Source organism: Hyla sarda, chromosome 9, assembly GCF_029499605.1.
Source record: "Hyla sarda isolate aHylSar1 chromosome 9, aHylSar1.hap1, whole genome shotgun sequence".
Taxonomy (NCBI): domain Eukaryota; kingdom Metazoa; phylum Chordata; class Amphibia; order Anura; family Hylidae; genus Hyla; species Hyla sarda.
In genome coordinates, this window is record NC_079197.1 from 130,440,495 (window position 1) to 130,461,961 (window position 21,467).

Genomic DNA, 21,467 nt, shown 5'->3' on the forward strand with positions numbered 1-21,467 from the left:
GGAGCTTTAATTGGTCAATAGCTATCCAGCAATCAGAGATCCCATCTCCCGGCGGGGATTATGAATTATGACCGTGTATATAGGAGCCGGTAGCAGCGCGACGTAGACGCATGTACCACCGGCTTTTTAAATTTAAATGCGTATCGCAGCAGATCATTCTGGAGATTTGCTGTGATCTGCATTGCATAATGCCGTTGACGGCGTCTTGCGCAGGTCCTTCACTCATTCCGCCGTTTATAAACTGCATTCAGTTAACCCGGCGATGCACGGCATCGCACGGGTTAACTGGCAGAAGTCCAGCTGTTTCCAGCAGGGGACAACTTCTGCAACACCCCCAGGACCATCTGTCGATGGTCCTGGTCAGCGATCACTGTGATTGGTCCTTGTGGACCAATCACAGTGAATGAGCTGACTGGGGGGTAAAGTTCATTTCCCCTGCTCTGCCCGCCGCTAGAAGTCCGGGTAGAGCAGAGGAAGATGACACCGAGAGCTGCGGCGGGGACCGCGGCACTTACCAAGTACTGGCGCGACAGTGGTGACCGGCGGCAGGCTCTCAACAGCTGGAGGCACACGGGTTGGCGGCTTTAGCGGCGGGTAAGTGGAGGAGGCGGTGGCGGCATCTGCATCAGAGGCAGCAGTGAAGCTCTTCACTGCTGCTTCTGGTAGTTTCAAAACTACAACTCCCAGCGTGCCCAGACAGACTTTGGCTGTCTGGGCATGCTGGGAGTTGTAGTTTTGCAACATCTGGAAGAGCACAGATTGGAGACGACTGCACAGTGGTCTCCAATCTGTGCTCTTCCAGATGTTGCAAAACTACAACTCCCAGCATGCCCAGACAGTTCAGGCATGCTGGGAGTTGTAGTTCTGTAACATCTGGCCCTTCAGGTGTTGCCGAACTACAATTCCCAGCATGCCTTGGCAGTCTGGGCATGCTGAGAGTTGTAGTTTTGCAACATCTGGAGGGCTACAGTTTGGACACCATTGTACAGTGGTCTCCAAACTGTTCTCCTCCAGGTGTTGCAAAACTACAACTCTCAGCATGCCCTTCGGCTGCCTGGGCATGCTGGGAGTTGTAGTTTTGCAACAACTGGAGGCACACTGGTTGGGAAACATGGTCTGTTTCTTAACTCAGTGTTTCCCAACTGTGTGCCTCCAGCTGTTGCAAAACTATAGCTCCCAGGATGCACTGACAAACCGTACATGCTGGGAGTTGAAGTTTTGCAACAGCTGGAGGCGCACGGGTTGGGAAACACTGAGTTAAGTAACAAACTCTGTGTTTTGCAACCAGTGTGCCTCCAGCTGTTGCTTAACTACAGCCCCCCATGATGGAAGTTTTAGTTTCGCAACAATTGGAGACTACCTGTTTAGGAACACGCTGCATTATGTGCGCTCTTCCCAGGGGAGAGCACAAAAAAAGATGTACTAACCCATATTTCTTGTTTTTCTTTTCTTCTCATTTCAGATACCTGAATGCGGAGGACTACGTCAGATTCGGTGGACTGCGATGATGACCAGCTTTTTTTTTTTTATTTCAATAAAATGGTTAACGAGGGATTGAAAATTTTTTCAATGTGTTGTGTTTTTTATAATTCAATTTTCAGGGTTAGTAGTGGAAGCCATCTTATAGACAGAATCCATTACTAAGTCGGGGCTTAGCGTTAGCCCAAAAATCAGCTAGTGTTAACCTCTAATTATTACCCCGGTACCCACCACTACAGGGGTGCCGGGAAGAGCCGGTACCAACAGTTCCAGAGCATCAAAAATGGCGCTCCTGGGCCTAGGCGGTAACAGTCTGACGTTATTTAGGCTGGGGAGGGCCAGTAACAATGGTCCTCGTCTACCCTGGTAACGTCAGGCTGTTGCTGCTTGGTTGGTAGCTGGCCGATACTGAAAATAGGGGGAACCCTATACCAACACCAGCAAAAACGCTAGAAAAAAAATGCAAGAAAAACTGACAAAACGCAGGAAAAAGCTGGGACAGTTTTTCTGGCGTTTTCTGCTGATGGACAAAAAACCTCAATGGAATCCTGGCCTCAAAGCAATAGAACAAAATCCCTACATCCATTTTTCCTGTGAGGTAGAGAAGGAGTGTACGGTAGAGTGAGGGGGGGGGGGGGGAGTTTCTATATTTGCACAAGATTTATCAAAGAAGTGCACAGCCTTAGTAAATTCTGAGCAAGAGTGTAGAAAAGAATGAAAGACAAAAAGGGACAATGCGCCTATCTATGTGCCGTTATCCTTTGTACAAGTAACAGGTGAAAATGCGTAAGAAATGCTCTCACCTGATGGTGTTATGCTGAGAGCATAACACCTAAAGCAGCTTAAAGGAGCCCAACTGGTGTGGGTAAGTAGAAATGCACGGTGTGCTGCCCGGATCCACCCGTCCGACCAGACGGTCTGTGAGTAATGAGCAGTAGCAGTGAAAAAGGAATCCGATCCTGGCGCTCACCCGTGCGACAGCTGAGGAAATTATGTCAGGAGCCGTATGGAAGTAAAAGATACACTTTATTTGGAATAAAGCAGGGACTACGCGTTGTGAGGGGACACGCTCCCCTCTTCCTCAGGTCCAGTCGACGACTGGACCTGAGGAACTCTGATGAACTCTGTAAATGAGTTCAAAAGGGGTCTGGATGCATTTTTGGAGAGTAATAACATTACAGGTTATGCATTCTAGATTTATAGGGACAGAACGTTGATCCAGGGATTTATTCTGACTGCCATACTTTGAGTCGGAAAGGAATTTTTACCTCTAGTATGAGGGGTTTTTGCCTTCCTCTGGATCAACTCAGTAGGGACTCATTAGGGTTATAGGTTGAACTTGGTGGATTCTGGTCTTTTTTTTAACCTTATGAACTATGTAATGATGGATATACCGACCCTTAAAAATTGATAATTTCAATTTATTTGTTATGGTTTGTAACAGTTTGATAGCAGTTGACAATTCACATTTATGTACTAGAGACATATACTTACATTCTAGTCCTGAAGATCTTGGGCTCTCATAATCATAGTCTCCTTTCTTCTTGCGTGGTGGTGGTGCCGGCCGTGCAGGTGGAGGCGGTCTAGGTGGTGGGACATTTCCAGGCAGTGGGGGACGTGATGGGCCAGACTTCTTAGTGCTTGCTACGATATCAGGCTCAACATTAATCTGTCGGGGAGGTTTAGCAGGCGGTAACTGCTCTATGACTTCAGAACTGGAAGTATCGTTTGACAAATTGGACAGAGGTTCTTTAGACTTATTTTCCGTATCATCCGTATCATCAAGCTCTGTTGGCTTGTCCAGAATTTTGAGTTTTTCAGTAATTCGAAGATCATCTTCCAAGTCTACAATATCTGCAATTCTAGAGGATTCTACCAAATGCTCAATGATGGGAATGGAGACATCAGGCAGTTGGTTTGGATTTGTCCCTGTGAAGTCCTCAGCCTCCTGAGAGCCAAGGTCTGCGGCATCATTGTGGAAGGTTGTCTCTGTCACCACCAGCTCAGGGATATTATTTCGCTGTTCCCGATTTGTTTTATCAGATGTGCTTACAAGACCTATTGTTTCCACATTTTCAGGACTGTGGCTCTCCTCTATGGCACTGGATTTCTGGCTTTCTTCAATGATGCTATCAATTATCTGAAACAGCAAAATAATAAAAATACAAACAAGCACTCGAAACATGCAGAAGATACAGTGATTTACCACAGGCTTGACTGATCCTATCATCAAAACTTTTTTTTTTATTATTATTGATAGCCTATTTTCAGGGTAGGCCAGCAATACTTTAGGGAGTCCAATGCCCCACTGATCAGCTGTTCCTCAGAGCCATCCCGTCCACATATATACTGGGGATGTAGCTGAAAGCAGACGGCTGTATATATTGTGTAGTGGCACCTGCTAGGTTACTGAAGCTCAGCTCTCACTGAATAAAAAAAACTTAAAAAATGGTTCTGAAAAAAAAAACTTTAATGTGGACATATGTGACAAGTAAATAGAGTACATGGTACATTATAGTTTCTTATTGCTCATGTCACGGTATCATAATCTTTATCAGTTTTAGGGTCATGACCCATGTGTATTTTATTTTGCATATACTTTATATAACCTTCTTAAACAAAAACACTTATTTAGGGCCCGCGCACACAGCAGAGCTGACTACACAGAGCCTGTATGACAGTGCTTGGATGACATATGACTTCTTAACCCCTTAGGGACCATGCCCATTTTCACCTTAAGGACCTGAGCGTTGTTTGCACATCTGACCGCTGTCACTTTAAGCATTAATAACTCTGGGATGCTTTAACTTTCAGTCTGAGTTTTTTCGTGACATTCTACTTTATGTTAGTGGTAAATTTGCGTCGATGCTTGCATCATTTCTTTGTGAAAAATTCCAAAATTTGATTAAAAAAGTTAAAATGTTGCATTTTTCTAATGCTTGTAAGAAAAATAGACATTCCAAATAAATTATATATTGATTCACATATACAATATGTCTACTTTGTGTTTGCATCATAAAGTTGACATGTTTTTACTTTTGGAAGACATCAGAGGGCTTCAAAGTTCAGCAGCAATTTTCCAATTGTAGCCTACAGTATATTTGTGTCTTGAAAAGAGAAACAGCAGCTAACAATGCGAGGATACAAGACACCTACTGCGATAACTGCCAAGAGGGTTAAATGGTAGTGGATAACAATTATAACATTAATACTGTATGTACTGACCGTAGCTGCCCAGCTCACTGCACACTATATCCTCTATCGCTTTGCTTTTTACAGATGGTTCAATAATTTCAGAAGAATTTCCTATTTTTTAAGCTAAAACATCAAAGCATTTCTAGGCCTCTGCAGAGATAGGATATGACGTGCATACACTCCCTGAATACACTGAGAATAGTATAGGTCCATAGATCTTTATAAACATTTTCTGTGTATCTAGCTCATAAAGACAACTAATATGAATGGTCAATACGGAAAACAGATCTTGGTTTTTAACAAACCCTGCCTAACCATCATTTCAGATTTTGGGTAAAGTTGGGCTTTAGGTATGTTATGAAATATCCGTGTCAAAAAAATCTATGTTTAAATATATGTTAAAGGGGAACTTTGGTGCTTCACAAATTACCCTCTATCCACAGGATAGGGGATAAGTGTCTGATCGCAGGGGGTCCAACCGCTGGGGCACCCCCCCACGATCTCCTGCCCAACACCCTGACTCTCCCCATGCACAGAGCAGCTTGTGGTCGACAGCTCCGTGCTTGGAGCAGTGGCCATTACATGCATGGGGAAAGCCGAGGTGTTGGGCAAGAGATCTTGGGTTCCCAGTCGTCAGATCTCCCGGTATCAGACTCTTATCACCTATCCTGTGGATGGGGATAAGCCGTTTAAGGGATACTCCGCCCCTACACATATTATCCCCTAACCAAAGGATAGGGGATAAGAGGTCTGATCACTGGGGTCTAGCCTCTGGGATCCCCTGGGATCTCCGTGCAGCACCTGGCGTTCTGAACATGATGTTAAGAATGCTTGGTGCAGGCGACCATAGTTGTGACGCCACACCTCTTGTAGACATCCTGCCACACCTCTTACTTCAGGTTTATGGGAGCTGCCATGTCCACTCCCATAGACATTAATGGAGGGGGCATGTCATGATGTCATGAGGGGGAGGGGCGTGGTATCACGGCCGCCCGCACCAAGCGTTCTGAACATAATGTCCCAGAGGCACGACCCATGCGATCAGACATCTTATTCCCTATCCTTTGGATTGGGGATAAGATGCCTAAGAACCGGAGTTTCCCATTATGATGCAGCCAGTGAATCCTGCAAGCAAAAAAGAAGCCTGGGGATGCTTAAAAAGGGGGTAGCCCAAAACAACAATTGATCAATCCAAAGGACAGCTAATATGTGTCTGATCAGTGGGTGTTCGACTACTGAGACCTCACGCAGATCACAAGAATAGAATAGCAGTAGAACATACATACTGCCGTTCCACTTATTCGCTATGGAATTAACACATATGAAAAGCGCAGTACTTGCACTGTGCAGGACCCCCACCGATCAGACACTGATAATTTGTATTCTCGATACCCAAGTAGCCACCGGTAACACAAACCTCTTTAGAGTCATCTTGCTTTGGTTCTGTGGTTCCAGTTTCTGGCTTGTTTTCAGTATGGGTGACTTCTTCCTGTGAAAATTATATAGAACTGATCAGAGGATCATGAGCAAAATAACACACAAGAGCAATATATAGAAAATAGTTAATCTTACAGCAAAGTCCACATTTTTGGCAAAAATATTCCAAGCCAGATCGGCAGTCCAGTAATTGCTCTGCTATGCATCTGGTATGTGGGTGACAAACTTGCAGATCCAGGACAGGTTAAGCCGTATCTGCTGAATGCCAACAACAAAACATGCTGTGGAATGCTAAGACTGCTGGAGAAATTCCTGCCTAATAGTATTAGCAAAACCTTACGCAAGCAAACGGCAATGACACTTTACAGGTGGCGAAAATATGTCAGAATGCACTAAAATAAATCAATTGGAAGAATCAACTAAAGGGTTTTCTGAGACTTTAGCCCAGTGTTTCCCAAAGAGTATGCTTCGAGCTGTTGCAAAACTACAACTCCCAGCATGCCCGGACAGCCTTTGCTGGGAGTTATAATTTTGCAACAGCTGGAGGCACCCTGGTTGGGAAACACTGCTTTAGTCCTACATTTAGGCCATCAAAGTGGGATTGCTGGGAATTCCAGGCAACACTTACATGCATGTCTGTATTTAAGGGGTACTCCACTGGAAACCTTTTTTTTTTTTTTTTTTAAAGTTAAACAGATTTGTAAATTACTTCCATTTAAAAATCTTAACCCTTCCAGTAGTTATCAGCTGCTGTATAATACAGATTAAGTTCTTTTCTTTTCTTTTTGAATTTCTTTTCTGTCTGACCACAGTGCTCTCTGCTGACTTCTCTGTCCATGTCAGGAACTGCCCAGAGCAGGATAGGTTTGCTATGGGGATTTGCTTCTACTCTGGACAGTTCCTAAAATGGACAGAGGTGTCAGCAGAGAGCACTGTGGTCAGACAGAAAGGAAATTCAAAAGAGAAAAGAACTTCTTGTGGAGCATAGAGCATCTGATTACTGGAAGGATCAAGATTTTTAAATAGAAGTAATTTACAAATCTGTTTAACTTTCTGACAACAGTTCATAATAAAATAAAATAAAATAAAGTTTTCCCATGGAGTACCCCTTTAATACTGCAGCAAAGGTGATGCCAATACTTGCCCTTATTCTGCTAACTGGTGAGGTTCCCAGTGGTCGGACCCCCACTAAATCTCATGGCCTATCCTGAGGTAAACATCTTTAAGCTGTATTTACCTAGAGGGATTAGGTTTTTAACCTTCTTTGCCATTATGATAAGATCGGAACAACTCCCCTTGCAAATAGTAGTCAGTAGTCCATTGATAGGCTGCTAAAAAGAATTGTATTTTACTGACTGTTTCCATAAAGTTTTTTTTATCTTTGGTATTATATGGATAGGTCTCATAAGTAGTGGTCCAACCTCTGGGCGACCCACTTACCAGCACAATGGGGGTCCCTAGACCATGGTTCAGAAAGCTGATTGGTTGCTGGAGAATCAAGCAGGGAGGAGATGGAATAAAAAGAGGTGGCATTGCAGATCTTACTACTGAAATCTGTACAAATAGTAAAAGTGCTCATTTAGTGGCTACAGTCTGATTTGGACCTTAAAGGGGTACTCCGCCCTTAGACATCTTATCTCCTACCCACAGGATAAGGGATAAGTGTCTGATTGCTGGGGGTCCGACCGCTGGCAGCCCCCGTATCTCCTGCATGGCGCCCCAGTAATCCGCATACATGGAGCAAATATTTTTTCTTCACTTTCGTTTTTTCTCCTCCCCTTCAAGTCATAAAGCTTTCAATTTTCATCTACAGACCTATATGAGGGCTTGTTTTTTTGCACCACCTATTTCACTTTGTAATGAAATCAATAATTCCACTATAAAATCAATAATTTCACCACAAAAAAAATAAAAATAAAAAAAAATAAAAAAGTGGGGCAAAATATTTTTTGTTTTACATTTTGTAACTTTTGGGGGCTTCTAATTCTACACAGTGTACTTCAGTAAAAAGGACACCTTATCTTTGTTTTGTAGGTTAAAATAATACCCATCATAAACAGTTTTTTTTTGTTTTACTTTAAAAAAAATTATAACTTTTTGTAAGAAAAATGTCCTATTCTGACCCCTAACACTTTATTTTTCCGTATATGGTTGTGTGTGAGGGCTCATATTTTGTGCTGAGATCTGTAGTTTATATAGGTATTTTTGTTTTATTAGGACTTTTCGATTGCTTTTTATACATGTTTTTTAGGGTATACAAAGTGACCAAAAATACGCAATTCTGGACTTTGGTATTTGTTTACATATTCACTATTGTTTAATTAAGGTTATATCTTTATAGTTCTGACATTTATGCACACGGCAATACCACATGGGAGAGGGGGGGGGGGGAGATTCAAACTTTTTAATAGGGAAGGGGTTAATTCAATTTTATAAACTTTATTATTATTAGTTTTTTTTTTTTTTTTTACACTATTTTATAGTTCCCATAGGGGACTATTACATGCAATCTTCAGATTGCACACACTGTTCAATGCTATTCAATAGCATAGCACTTATCAGTGTTATTGGTGGTTGATTGCTCCAGCCTGCCACGGCTGACTGGAGCTTTGAATCACATATCGGACGATGAGGTGGCAGGTAAGGGCCCTCCCGCCGCCCCCTCTCAGATGCGGTGGTCCAGGTCATCACCGCTGAGCAGCCGGTAAGTGTTTTTTTAATTTAATTTTTAATTTTTTTTACATTTAGGCATCTAAGGGGTTAATACCGGCTATCTACAACCATACTATCTGCTCCCGTGTGCGCATCATAGTAGGGGAGCGGGAAAAGGGTGTACACCTTTGTCCTTAAGAGGTTCAAGGGGTACTCTGGAGGCAAAAAAAAAATAAAAAAAAATCTTCAAATCTACTGGTAACAGAAAATTAGACAGATTTCTAAATTCCTTCTAAGTAAAAATCTTAATTCTTCTACTACTTAACTGCTGTATACTACAAAGGAAACTGTATAGTTCTTTTCAGTCTTACCACAGTGCTCTCTGCTGACACATCTGTGTCTCAGGAACTGTCCAGAGCAGGAGAGATTTTCTATGGGGATTTGCTGCTTCTCTGACATGGACACAGGCGTCAGCAGACATGGTTCCTGACATGGACACAGGCGCCAGCAGAGAGCACTGTGGTCAGACAGAAAAGAACTATACAACTTCCTCTGTAGTATACAGCAGCTGATCAGTACTGGAAGGATTTTCAAATAAAAGTCATTTACAAATCTGTATAACTTTCTGGCACCAGATGATTTAAAACAAAACTTTTTCTCCAAAGTACCCCTTTAAAAGAGGTACTCTGCGGCTAGACATGGGGCCCCCGCAATCTCCCGGGGAACCCGGCATTCGTAGAGTTCCAGCGGGAGTGTTAGTGATGTCACGGCCATGCCCCTCATGGTTTCACGCAACGCCCCTTTATTCATGTCTATGGGACGGGTGTTATGGCTGACACGTCCCCTCCCATAAACCTAAATTGAGAGGGCGTGGTGTGACATGATGGGCGTGGCGTCATGATCACGGCTGCCCGCTCAAAACAATCTGAACAAAAATGTTCAAAACACTGGGGCACAGGAGTACCCCTTTAACTCTCACTCGCCTGCTGAGGTGACTACCAGCTTCTGTATGAAGGTGGAAGCTGAATAATGATATGGAGCAACACTGTTCTCTACACTGATGAAATCCATATTCTGTTGATGTGTCATAAATGTGATGGGAATCCCCTTTAAGTAGACCATGTATTTAAAGCAGATAAGAAGTGTCCAAAAAAGCTTTTTCCTGCACTCCTGCTGTTTGTTTTTGACTTCTACAACTTGGAGAAGAATGTAAGTCACCGAGCTCTGCATAAGATCACAGTGAGAACCAGATCCTCCATGACATAGGACACAGGACTGTGTCACTGTATATAAAGTGCTATTACTGCACTCTATTATATGGATATAAAGTGACAACTGTAGCAGATCCTTTTTGTGTTTTCCATGTAGCAAACCTTGGTCTGTGTTATATGAAAGCTGCAAATGTCCTTTCAGCTAAATGCTGATGAATGCAGGGCCAAGAAATACTGATAATATGGATGAAAAGCTGCTGAACATACTGCAAACATTTCCATACAAGTTCATTTTGAGGACTTTTTCAAACGAGTGGGAAACTTAACGGGGTTTCATATCTTGTAAAATTATGGGCTATGCTATCACAATATGATCAGCCTCTGATCTCCCCCCCCCCCCCAAATTTATTTAGAGAAGAAAGGGGACCATGGCATGTGTACAGCTGCATCCTTTTCATTGTTCTTCACTGTACAACCGTGCCCTGGTACATGTAATTGGGCTGTAGCTCTTCTACAACCAAAGGGCTAGGACTAATGCTGTCCTGGGAAAAGGTATTTAAAGGGGTATTCCAGGATTTTTTTTTTTATTTGACTATGCTACAGGGTCTGTGAAGTTCGTGTAGTTCATAATATAGTGTATGTACCTGTGTGTGACGGTTTTCTCACAATTCTTATGCGATTTTCACCTCAATATTTATTTTTACCAGCATACAAAATGACTGTTGTCTCAGATTTTTCCCAGCTTGCAATGCGGCCGAGACCTGACTCACTAGTCAGCTGATGACAGGGAGCCTGTCTGCTTCAATGGGTGGAGGGATCGCTTGGTGGGAGAGAGATCAATCTGCAACTAATGCAACAGCTGTAGGCACCCTGATTGAAAATCACAGGTCTTTTGTTTCAATGGGTGGGGTGGCCGATGTGTGGGAGGGAGGAAAATGGCATTGTGGGATTTGTAGTCAAACAGGAAATATAAGTTCACAAAAAGCTAGCCACAGTGTTATGGTAATCTCATGATATAGCCATTTAGTCCCAAGACAAGTGAAGATCCTTCCTAAGCATGTCCATTACTGTCTGCCAGGTAGGTGCTTAAATCACCTTTATGGTGGATAACCCCTTTAACAGTAAACAATCAATGATTCCCAATACCCTCAGCATCAGTGGGGGTCCCAGAGGCGAGATCCCCACCAAACAAAGTGATGGCACCCTGTAAAATAAATACATACATACAACCATGAACAAATAAATGAAAAAAACAACAGATTGGGACTGTCAGCTTTGATTTAATTGTCTAAGACAATGGAGTATTCTCAATTCAAAAAGTTATTCCCTATTTACAGGAAATAACTAGCAGATCGGTGGGGTCCAACTGCTGGATCCCCCAATGATCCCAGGAACCCATGCTAACTGTGCTCCTGACTGAATGGAAGAGGCCAGGCTTCCAATCATTGCTGAATTCATCACTCAGCAATGTCTATTGTTTGATAGAGAATGAATACAGTGGTGGCCACACATGTGCGACCTGCTCTGTCCATTCAGGGGCACAGTTTGCCAACGTTCTCATGATTGGCAGGAGTCCCAGCAGTCAGACCCCCGCCAATCTTCTAGTTATCCCCTATCCTGTGATAAGAAGATAACTTGTTGAACAAAAAGTATTGCTTAAAAAAAGGTACATTCTAATGAACAACATCCTTTGGGAATTTGATGTTGTCATTTAGTTACAATGATTTCAACAGCAGCAAATCCTCAGTGTATGTACCCTTTACCATCCATTTCTAGTAAGAATCAATGAGGGGCAGCACGACAGAGCTACAAGAAGAGAGATTTCAGAATTGTTATTTCATGTGGAATTCCTTTAAAGCAGAGCATCCTCTTTACAGGGGTACTCCCCTGCCCATAGACTTGCATTGAGGGGGCGTGGCGGTGATGTCACAATGGGCGTGGCCGACCACTGCAGAGCAAAAACAGCGTTTGGAACATTTAGTTCCGAACGCTGTTTTCGGGCTGCATTGGTCGGCCATGCCCCTTGTGATGTCACGGCCATGCCCCCTCAATGCAAGTCTATGGGAGGGGGCGTCACAAGGGGCGTGACCGACCCCCGCACCTCGAAAACAGCATTTAGTTCTGAATGCTGGCCAGTGGAGTACCCCTTTAAAGCGTACCACTAATACCAGTTTTCAGAAAAATGCACTGTACTGCGATATACATTTTTAAAAAGAACACTAGTCAATATAGAATGCTATACTTTGTATTCCACACAAAGCATGTGATGACACTACAGTCAACTTTTTTTATGGGTGGGAAACACAACAGCTGCCATGTTCCAATTATAAAAAGCCTGACCATCTGTACCGCACTGTACTATAGTTACACAATAGTCCCTAAAACTTTTTACAATGCAGTCCATCCAATTGGCTGAGCTGTGAGCACCTACAGCTTCCAAACATGAAATGGCTTGGACAGTTACTAGTCTGGCTATAAACAGATGTGTATATAGACTTGGTAGATCTGCCAGGCCTGGATATCATCACTTGTTATGTGAGCCCGGGCAGCTAATGAGTGCGCCCTGCCCGCCAGTCCGGTTATCAATCAGCTGCACTAATTGGGTCCCTCAAGAACTAATGTACCAGCCAAGATAGATTTACATCACACTGTGCTGTAACGGAGGATCCTATTCCCTCCACATACAAGCATCAGCGGGATACACCGAGCACTAAATCACCTGCTATAGGTCTATAAACATCAAGCACTTCTTACAGTAACCGACTATAAATTTTGCTTCATTATGCAAAGATATTTTCCCTACTTATAGCTAAGCTGAATATCTCACTATAATACATTACTATTATTTAATAAAAATGAAGTTATGAAAAAGACAAAAAAACAAAACTTTTTTTTCTAAACCTTAAAAGGAGTATTCCCATCTTATCAGTATACGCCATAACTTTATAATCATCGGGGTTCAATATCTGGGAACCCTATCAATTCTACATTGGTTCCAGCTGCCCGGGGTATCACTGTACATTTAAAACTAAGAAAGGGATAGTGTGCTAAATTCAAAGTGCATTCTCTTCATTCTCAGGATCAATGGTTCAAAGTCAGTGACTATAAAGTTTGTGATATTAAATGGGTCATTTACTTTTTTTAAATTAGTGATTCATCTGTAGGGGTCCCCTCCTAGTGTTAAAGGGGCTTTGGCACTTGTGCAAGCATTGAATACTCTTTGATGTTGAGCAGCAGGTCAGTTTATAATTGTACATGACTATTCTAGGCATTCAATTGGACTGGGCAATATACTGTACCGCTGCTACAAATAGTATGGTGTTTGCAAGAACAAATCGTCCTGCAGGCAGTAAAAACATTGAAAACGCTCACCTATCTAATCGATGGGTGACATAAGGACAAGGCATTCATTTTTGAAGGATTCATGAACCCTTTTAATGTGAACCTGTTGCCAGGTTTTTAGCATATAAAGTAAGGGTCATATAGGGCTTTTGACCCTGAATCTGTTAATCTGCTAAAGCCCAGTATATTGACAAGGTAGTCAAACAGGAGGGGCAGAGGAAAGTGACTAAATGGTAAAGAGCAGGACTGTGCTGGGGTCTAGCGGAAACACGAACACATAGCATGTGGAGGATGCTGCAGCAAATTGTTTTTGTGAACTCCTTTAGTGTTTGTTTTCCCACTTTGTACAAACCAGCAGGATAACTGCATGTGACCTAAAAAAAAAAAAAAAAAAAAAAAAAAAAAACACACTACTGATATTAGGGATCGACCAATTATCGGTTTGGCCGATATTATGGGCAGATATTCACGATTTTGGACATTATTGGTATCGGCAATTACCTTGCCGATAATCCGATAATGCCCCACCCCCGCCACACACCCCCACCGCACCGCCCCGGCCAGAGACCGCCGCCGCCCCATTGCCTCCCCCATCCCCGGTTTTATAATTACTTGTTCCCGGGGCCCGGGGTCCGCGCTACTTCTGGCTCCTGTGGCATCCTGTGTTACGCTGTGGGCTACCCAATGACGAGTGACGTCCTCAACGCGACGTCACCGTCAGTGCGCACAGTGACAGCTCAGGACGCCGCCGGAGCCAGAAGTAGCGCGGACCCCGGGAACAGGTAATTATAAAACCAGAGATGGGGGAGGCAATGGGGCAGCGGTAATGGTTGGACTAAAGACCGGCAGGGGGAGAGAAACAGGAGGCGACGGTCTCTGGGCAGAGGATAGGTGGGGGCAGGGTAGGCCTCAGGAGGACCCCAGGACAGGCAGGGGGAGAGAAGTGGGTGGCGGCGGCGGTCTCTGGCACCACAAAAGCCGCTGCAGTTCATTGATTTAAAGCGCCCACATTAAATCAATGATTTGCAGCGCCGTCGCCGGCGGGGGGAGGGGGGGGAGAATGGTGTTTGATGAGGGATAAATAGTCGATAACCTCCACAGGTTATCGGTATCGGCCCTAAAAAATCGCTATCGGTCGATCCCTGAATGATAACCATTCTGAGTTCCACCAGTAGACCGCGTTCTTTGGCCACAGTAATATATGCAGGAAAAAAAACAATAAAAAAATAAAACAATGCAAATGCAGTAGAATTGCAAACTAAAGTATTTATTTGACCACAGCATGGCCACACATTAGCCATAATGAGGCCACTGCAAGCCATGTAAACTAATTCCTCTGCTCAAATTACAGAGGACAGAGATCACTGTTCTCAAAACCTTGGGATCCCAAAATTTCTGCCCCCATTAGTCATAAGGGGTACAAGTGTTACATTTAGCATGTATTAAAAGGGGGTTCAACAGCATCATATTATTAAAGGGGTACTCTACTGACCATCGTTCGGAAGTAAATGTTCCGAACGCTGTTTTCGCGCTACAGGTGTCGGCCACGCCCCTTGTGACATCACGGCTATGCCCCCTCAATGCAAGTCTATGGAAGGGGGCGTGTCAGCCGTCACGCGCGCGCGCCCCCCATAGACTTGCATTGAGGGTGCGTGTCAGTGATGTCATGAGGGGCGTGGCCGACCACCGCAGCACGAAAATAGCGTTCGGAACATTTACTTCCTAACGATGGCCAGTGGAGTACCCCTTTAAATGGTCTCAAAATAGACCATAAATATTAGAATGGCAGGAGTCGGACCCATCAGTTGTATGAAGGGGCATTGGCAATTGCACACACCACTGCTACTGGCCCTAAAAACATTATTAACCTGTATAAGGGGGTTAGTGTGGATGATCCTGTGGTCAGTTACCCTTTAAATGGACACTGTCATTAAAACTAAAAACTTTGCTATTGCACTCCTTATGGTAAATAAAAATCTTTCTAATGTACTTTGTTTACAAAAAATATGTTTTCTATGTTTTGTGTTTTAAAAAAGCTGCCACTAGGTGTCTCCCTACATGTCCAGAGCACATCCCCCCACCCCCCCCCCCCCACCCCCGCCATCTTGCACAGACTTTGGACTCCTGCTTGCCTGGCAGAAGTGTAGCTGAGCAGAAAATACAGAGTAATATCAAGGTAGAAAACGAAAAAATAATAAAAAATAAAAGGCAGGGGGTGGTTTATCACAATGGGACAGTGAGAGGTACTCTTTAATGATAGAAAGGGGGATTTGGACCTACTTATAGGTATAGACAATCAAATCATTTAGGTTGAAAACAACCGATTAAATTAGTTTTTTTCTATATTTGCCTATGGAAACGCTTATAGGTCAATAATACGGAAGTAACCTTAAATTTCTACTATAAAGTATAGAGAAACGCATATCCAGTATAAAAAAAAAAGCTTCATTTTATGGATTTGACTGTACTGGTAAGGTGACTTGTCAGAGCTACCGACAAAAGTCCATCACTGTATCCATTGACTATAACGTCAGAGGGCTGGCTGCCATAACAGATTGCTACAGACACTTAACTTGTGGTCAGCACAGAGGAATAAGCATTTCTCCCTTACTGTATTATGCACTTAACTACTGTATGCGACACAGAAGAAATAAAAAAAAACACCCACTGCACTTTGTACTGTATCATGAACGCCTGCAGAAAGCGAGTTGTCCATTAGTCAGGCAGGTAACATTCTCCTGGCATTTGCCCAACCCAGACTGATCCATCACACTGCCACATAGAGAAGTGATCAGTCACTCCAGAGAACACGTTTCCACTACCCCAGAGTCCAGTGGTGGTGTATTTACACCACTTCATCCAACCCTTGGCATTGTCCTCAGTGATCTAAGGAATGAATGCAGCTGCTCAGCCATGGAAACCAATGCCATGAAGCTCCCGGCGGGCACAGTTTTGTGATGATGCTAATGCCAAATGAAGTCTGAAACAATGCAGCTATTTATTAAGCAGAGCATTGGCGACTTTTGTGCCTTAGTACTTGGCGACACTTGGAAGATTTAGGACAGTGTTTCCCAAACAGTGTGCCTCCAGCTGTTGCAAAACTACAGAGAGCCGAAGGCTGCCTGGGCATGCTGGGAGTTGTAAATTTTGCAATAGCTGGAGTCACACTGGTTGGGAAACACTTATCTGGGAGGTAAGACGTTTCAGGAACTTACTTCCAGCAGTAGGGTCTTATTACAGCACCATGCTTAAAGGGGTTGTCAGGTGAAAATGAACTAATCACTTATCCACAGGTCCCAGAAATGGGTTCACGACCCTCAGCGAGAGGGTGTGCTGCAGATGGCATGCCCTCCATTCATTTGTGGGCCGGTGTCCCGTTCTGCTGGAGATTGGTCGGACCCCCTGCAATCAGATACTTATCCCCTAGCCTGTCATTTTCACAGGACAAACCCATTCTTCCACAAATGTTTGGAAAGGCAGACTGCGTTCGGCTACCTTCAACTCTCCCATAGAGATATATGGAGGTGGCGTGTCGGCCACCACTTCGTGCAGGGGTTGTGAAGCGCCGCTTCCTGGAAGAGGGAGAGCCTTGTACAGGAGATTGCAATCTAAAACTATAGTGCACTTCTCCTTTAAGAGATGGGGCACCATACTTCTGTCCATACAGTGTATAAACAATGGGAGGGTGTCCCTGGGACCTCACGTAATCAGACATATGAAGTAGAACCAGATCTTCAGTGACTGGGGCGAGTGATATACTCAATTCCATCAGCCATCAAATGTACCATGAAAAGGGTCTTATGGGTAAAAACACCGATGGCCTAAACTGAGATGATCAAAAAAAAAATTGTTATTCTTTTGCATACTAAACGTTGGCAAAACGAAATGTGATAATTTTTCAAACAAGGCAGCAGCAGATTTTTATCTTGTGTCTAAGGCAGTGCCGCCCAGGAAGGTGAAGTAAATGTACTGTTTGCTGATAAAACATTTAATAACCAAGGTTGTCTGTAGGAATGTTTTCTCACAGTAACCCAGCACAACAAACATTACAGCACAGACAGAAATAATCGAAGATTCAAGAAGATTTTATATTATTCTGTATTTTCAGCCTAAGGGCGGATATTAAAACAACTGTTCACGACTGTACTTACTGCACAGCAAAGGGTTCACTATATGGGCAACTCAAAGTAAGAGGATAAAACACGGGCGATTACATCACCAGATCTTCGCATACAATTTTGTCAGACAGAAGGGGCAAAGGGCTGCTTAAAATAAACCTGTCAATTGCAAAAACTTTTATATAATATAGATAACATTATATGTATAGCTGTAATCTACATTGGTAAAAAAATGAAAATGTATATATTTTTGGGTGAAAAAAATGCTATCATGTCCCTGCAGCTATTGCCTGTGTCTCTGGGACAAAATACAGGAAGGGAGGACAAGCAGGCCTCTGTGCACCGAGGACAAGCAAGCCTCTGTGCACCGAGGACAAGCAGGCCTCTGTGCACCGAGGACAAGCAGGCCTCTGTGCACCGAGGACAAGCAGGCCTCTGTGCACCGAGGACAAGCAGGCGCTCTGTGCACCGAGGACAAGCAGGTGCTCTGTGCACCGAGGACAAGCAGGTGCTCTGTGCACCGAGGACAAGCAGGTGCTCTGTGCACCGAGGACAAGCAGGTGCTCTGTGCACCGAGGACAAGCAGGTGCTCTGTGCACCGAGGACAAGCAGGGCTCTGTGCACCGAGGACAAGCAGGGCTCTGTGCACCGAGGACAAGCAGGGCTCTGTGCACCGAGGACAAGCAGGGCTCTGTGCACCGAGGACAAGCAGGGCTCTGTGCACCGAGGACAAGCAGGGCTCTGTGCACCGAGGACAAGCAGGGCTCTGTGCACCGAGGACAAGCAGGGCTCTGTGCACCGAGGACAAGCAGGGCTCTGTGCACCGAGGACAAGCAGGGCTCTGTGCACCGAGGACAAGCAGGGCTCTGTGCACCTATGACTATGTTCCTCTAGCATTAGGTATTGATATAATTTACTGAGGAATATATTTTTTTATTTATTAAAGATTAATATGTTCTAATTTTAGATGTTAAAAGTACAGAGTGAGGTAGTAGGCACACAATGAAGTCAAACACTCCCTCCTGCAGAGTGGAATTTGATTTACCTCCAGTGAATTGGCATTAAATTGATCTGGGTCACTAACACTCCCTCAGGGACAAACCTGAGAGCCATCCTGCTCCTGGCACGGTCACCTTCCTGACTAAGCACAGAACACTAGCCTGGTAAAAAGATTAGAGGGCCAGCTGCATATCAGAAAAGAGGAAAGGACAATAAAATCAAGGTATATTATTTTACTGATAGGGAATAATAAACCTTAATAAATAGCATTCCCTACAACAACGCTAAATTGCACATAATTTTTTTGCACTAAGTGTGAGTTTGTGCAGCATTTGTTGCATAAAGCTGGGGCGTATGCAAAAATATTTTGCCACTGTGCACGGGTATGGGAAATAATAGATTGTACTGCTTTACAGTTTATTTTTTACCTTGCAAATTGGTTTAGCCCTAGTATTATTACTATATCTAAATTGATATTAAGAAATTACGATTAGTAATACTTTAGTGAATACCTTCATAAACAGGTAGTATTTTTGTGATGCAGTACAGTATTGTAGTGACCAAATGTTTGGTAAAAGGAAGTTGATTATAGTCACATTCACACAGTGCATTTGAAGATATGCTGCTTTTTTTCTGCAGTAGTGTTGTGACATTTCAGCAGCAGTTTTCTTTATGGAGTCGAGTGGAGTACGGCGAAACAGAAAAAAAAAATCAGAGAGAGACAAAATTGAAAAAAAACAAAAAAAACATTTTGTAACTTTTGGGGGCTTCTGTTTCTACACTGTCCATTTTTCAGGTAAAAATTACACCTTCTCTTTATTCTATAGGCCCATATGATTAAAATGATATCCTACTTATATAGGTTTGATTTTGTTGTACTTCTAAAAAAAAAAAAAAAAAAAAAAAAAAAAAATCATAACTACATGCAGGAAAATTTATACGTTTAAAATTGTCATCTTCTGACCCCTATAACTTTATTTTTCCTCATATGGTGTTATATGAGGACTCATTTTTTGCGCCGTGATTTTAGCGGTACCATTTTTGTATTGATCGGACATTTTAATTGTTTTTTATTCATTTTTCATGATATAAGTGACCAAAAATATGCTATCTTGGACTTTTTGGATTTTTTTTTGCACGTACACCATTGACTGTGCGGTTTAATTAACGATATATTTTTATAATTCGGACATTTCCGCACGTGGCGATACCACATATGTTTATTTTTATTTACACTTTTTTTTTTTTTTTTATGGGAAAAGGGGTTGATTCAAACTTATTAGGGAAGGGGTTAAATGATCTTTATAAATTTTTTTTTTTTTTTTGTGCAATGTTATAGCTCCCATAGGGGGCTATAACACTGCACACACTGATCTTTTACATTGTTCAATGGTTTCTCATAGGAAACCAGTGATCGATGATTCTGCCGCTTGACTGCTCATGCCTGGATCTCAGACACTGAGCAGTCATTCGGCGATCGGACAGCAAGGAGGCAGGTAGGGACCCTCCTGCTGTGTCACAGCTGTTCGGGATGTCGCAATTTCGCTGCGGCAATCCCGAACAGCCCCCTGAGCTAGCCGGCAATGTTTTAGTTTCACTTTAGACGCGGCATTCAACTTTGAACTTCGCGTCTAAAGGGTTAATAGCGCGTGGCACCGCGATCAGTGTCGCGTGCTATTAGCCACGGGTCCCGGCCGTTGTTAGAGGCCGTTGCCCCGCATTATAGAACGGGAGCGGATTCAGGATGTACCGGTACGTCCTTGCTCCTTAAGAGGTTAAAAAACAAATAAAACATGCGTTTTGTAAAACACATAAGGGGAGATTTGACCATTTTCCCATAACAACCAATCAGATCACTTCTTTAATTTCTAACAAGGCCTCTCAAAAATGAAAGATTATCTGATTGGTTGCTATGGGCAACTGGACAACTTTTTCTCTGCACAGGTTTTGATAAATCTCCCCCATAGTCTTCAATGCACACTGCATAAATCAGTCTTCAATGACTCCCCCTTGAGGCAGCATTGTCTAGCAGAAATATATCTCTTTAACCAATCACACAAAGAATTGATGTCTGTATCAAAGAAACAGAGCCACCCTATACAGGAGTATTCCAGATTACAAGTTACAAGTAGGCACAAAGTATTGGGGAACTTGGGAGAAAAAAAAAAAGGCAAGGACGTGTCAGTAAGCATGTCCTACACATTCTTGGCACTTTTTCTCATGATGGTGGATAAATTAGTTATATGAATCTAGGTAGAAAAAACAGACATGGCTGCACATCCACAATTTTGTATTTTGATCTAATTGCTTCTCAGCATTATTTCAAAAACAGGTTGTAAGTATACATTTTGATTAAAAGGTACAAGCCCACTCGCCACATCAAGGCCAACTATTGAGAGTGCGTCCCTAACGTCCCTAGCATAAGATGATGTGGCACTGGGCGGCGTCCACCACCGCCGCAAAACCAGTGCTCACAGGGGGAACAACCCACTGGCAGAGCGGCCCCAATGCCACTCAAACCAGTCTCCGGGCCGCGCCCCCCACAGACACATTGCCACAGCAGCAACGGACGCCGCACAGCACCACAACAGTGTGAACAAGGTGTAAAAGCTTATATAGGGTTGGGCTGAGGGGGTGGGGAGGAGTGAAGGCCAAGTGGAATAAACAGGAGTGGATAGAATACTCAATGTGAATCCAGGTAGAAAAAACAGACATGGTCGCACATTTTTGCATTTTGATCTAATTGCTTTCAAAAACTAACAGGTTGTTAGTATGCATTTTGATCAAAAAGTACAAGCCCACTCGCCACGTCAAGGCCACCTATTCAGAGTGTGTCCCTAGCACGAAATGAAGTGGGCTTGTACTTTTTGATCAAAATGTATACTAACAACCTGTTAGTTCTTGAATTTATGCTGAGAAGCAATTAGATCAAAATACAATATGTAGATTGTGTTTTCTATCCCCCCTTTTTTTTTTTGTTTCAACTTGTGTCTGCAATCTACCCCACCCCCTCAGTCCAACCCTATAAAAGTAG

At 43.3% G+C, this 21,467-nt stretch overlaps 1 protein-coding gene across 1 annotated transcript in view; it reads right to left on the reverse strand.

Annotated features, from left to right (window-relative positions):
• WDR44 (WD repeat domain 44) overlaps positions 1-21,467 on the reverse strand; it is a 131,539-nt gene that overhangs the window by 55,541 nt on the left and 54,531 nt on the right. The window contains exons 3-4 of the mRNA XM_056539361.1: positions 6,092-6,163; positions 2,974-3,619 (exon numbers count right to left, since the gene is read on the reverse strand). Coding sequence (XP_056395336.1) covers positions 2,974-3,619; positions 6,092-6,163 — 718 coding nt within the window. The remainder of the gene's footprint in view (positions 1-2,973; positions 3,620-6,091; positions 6,164-21,467) is intronic.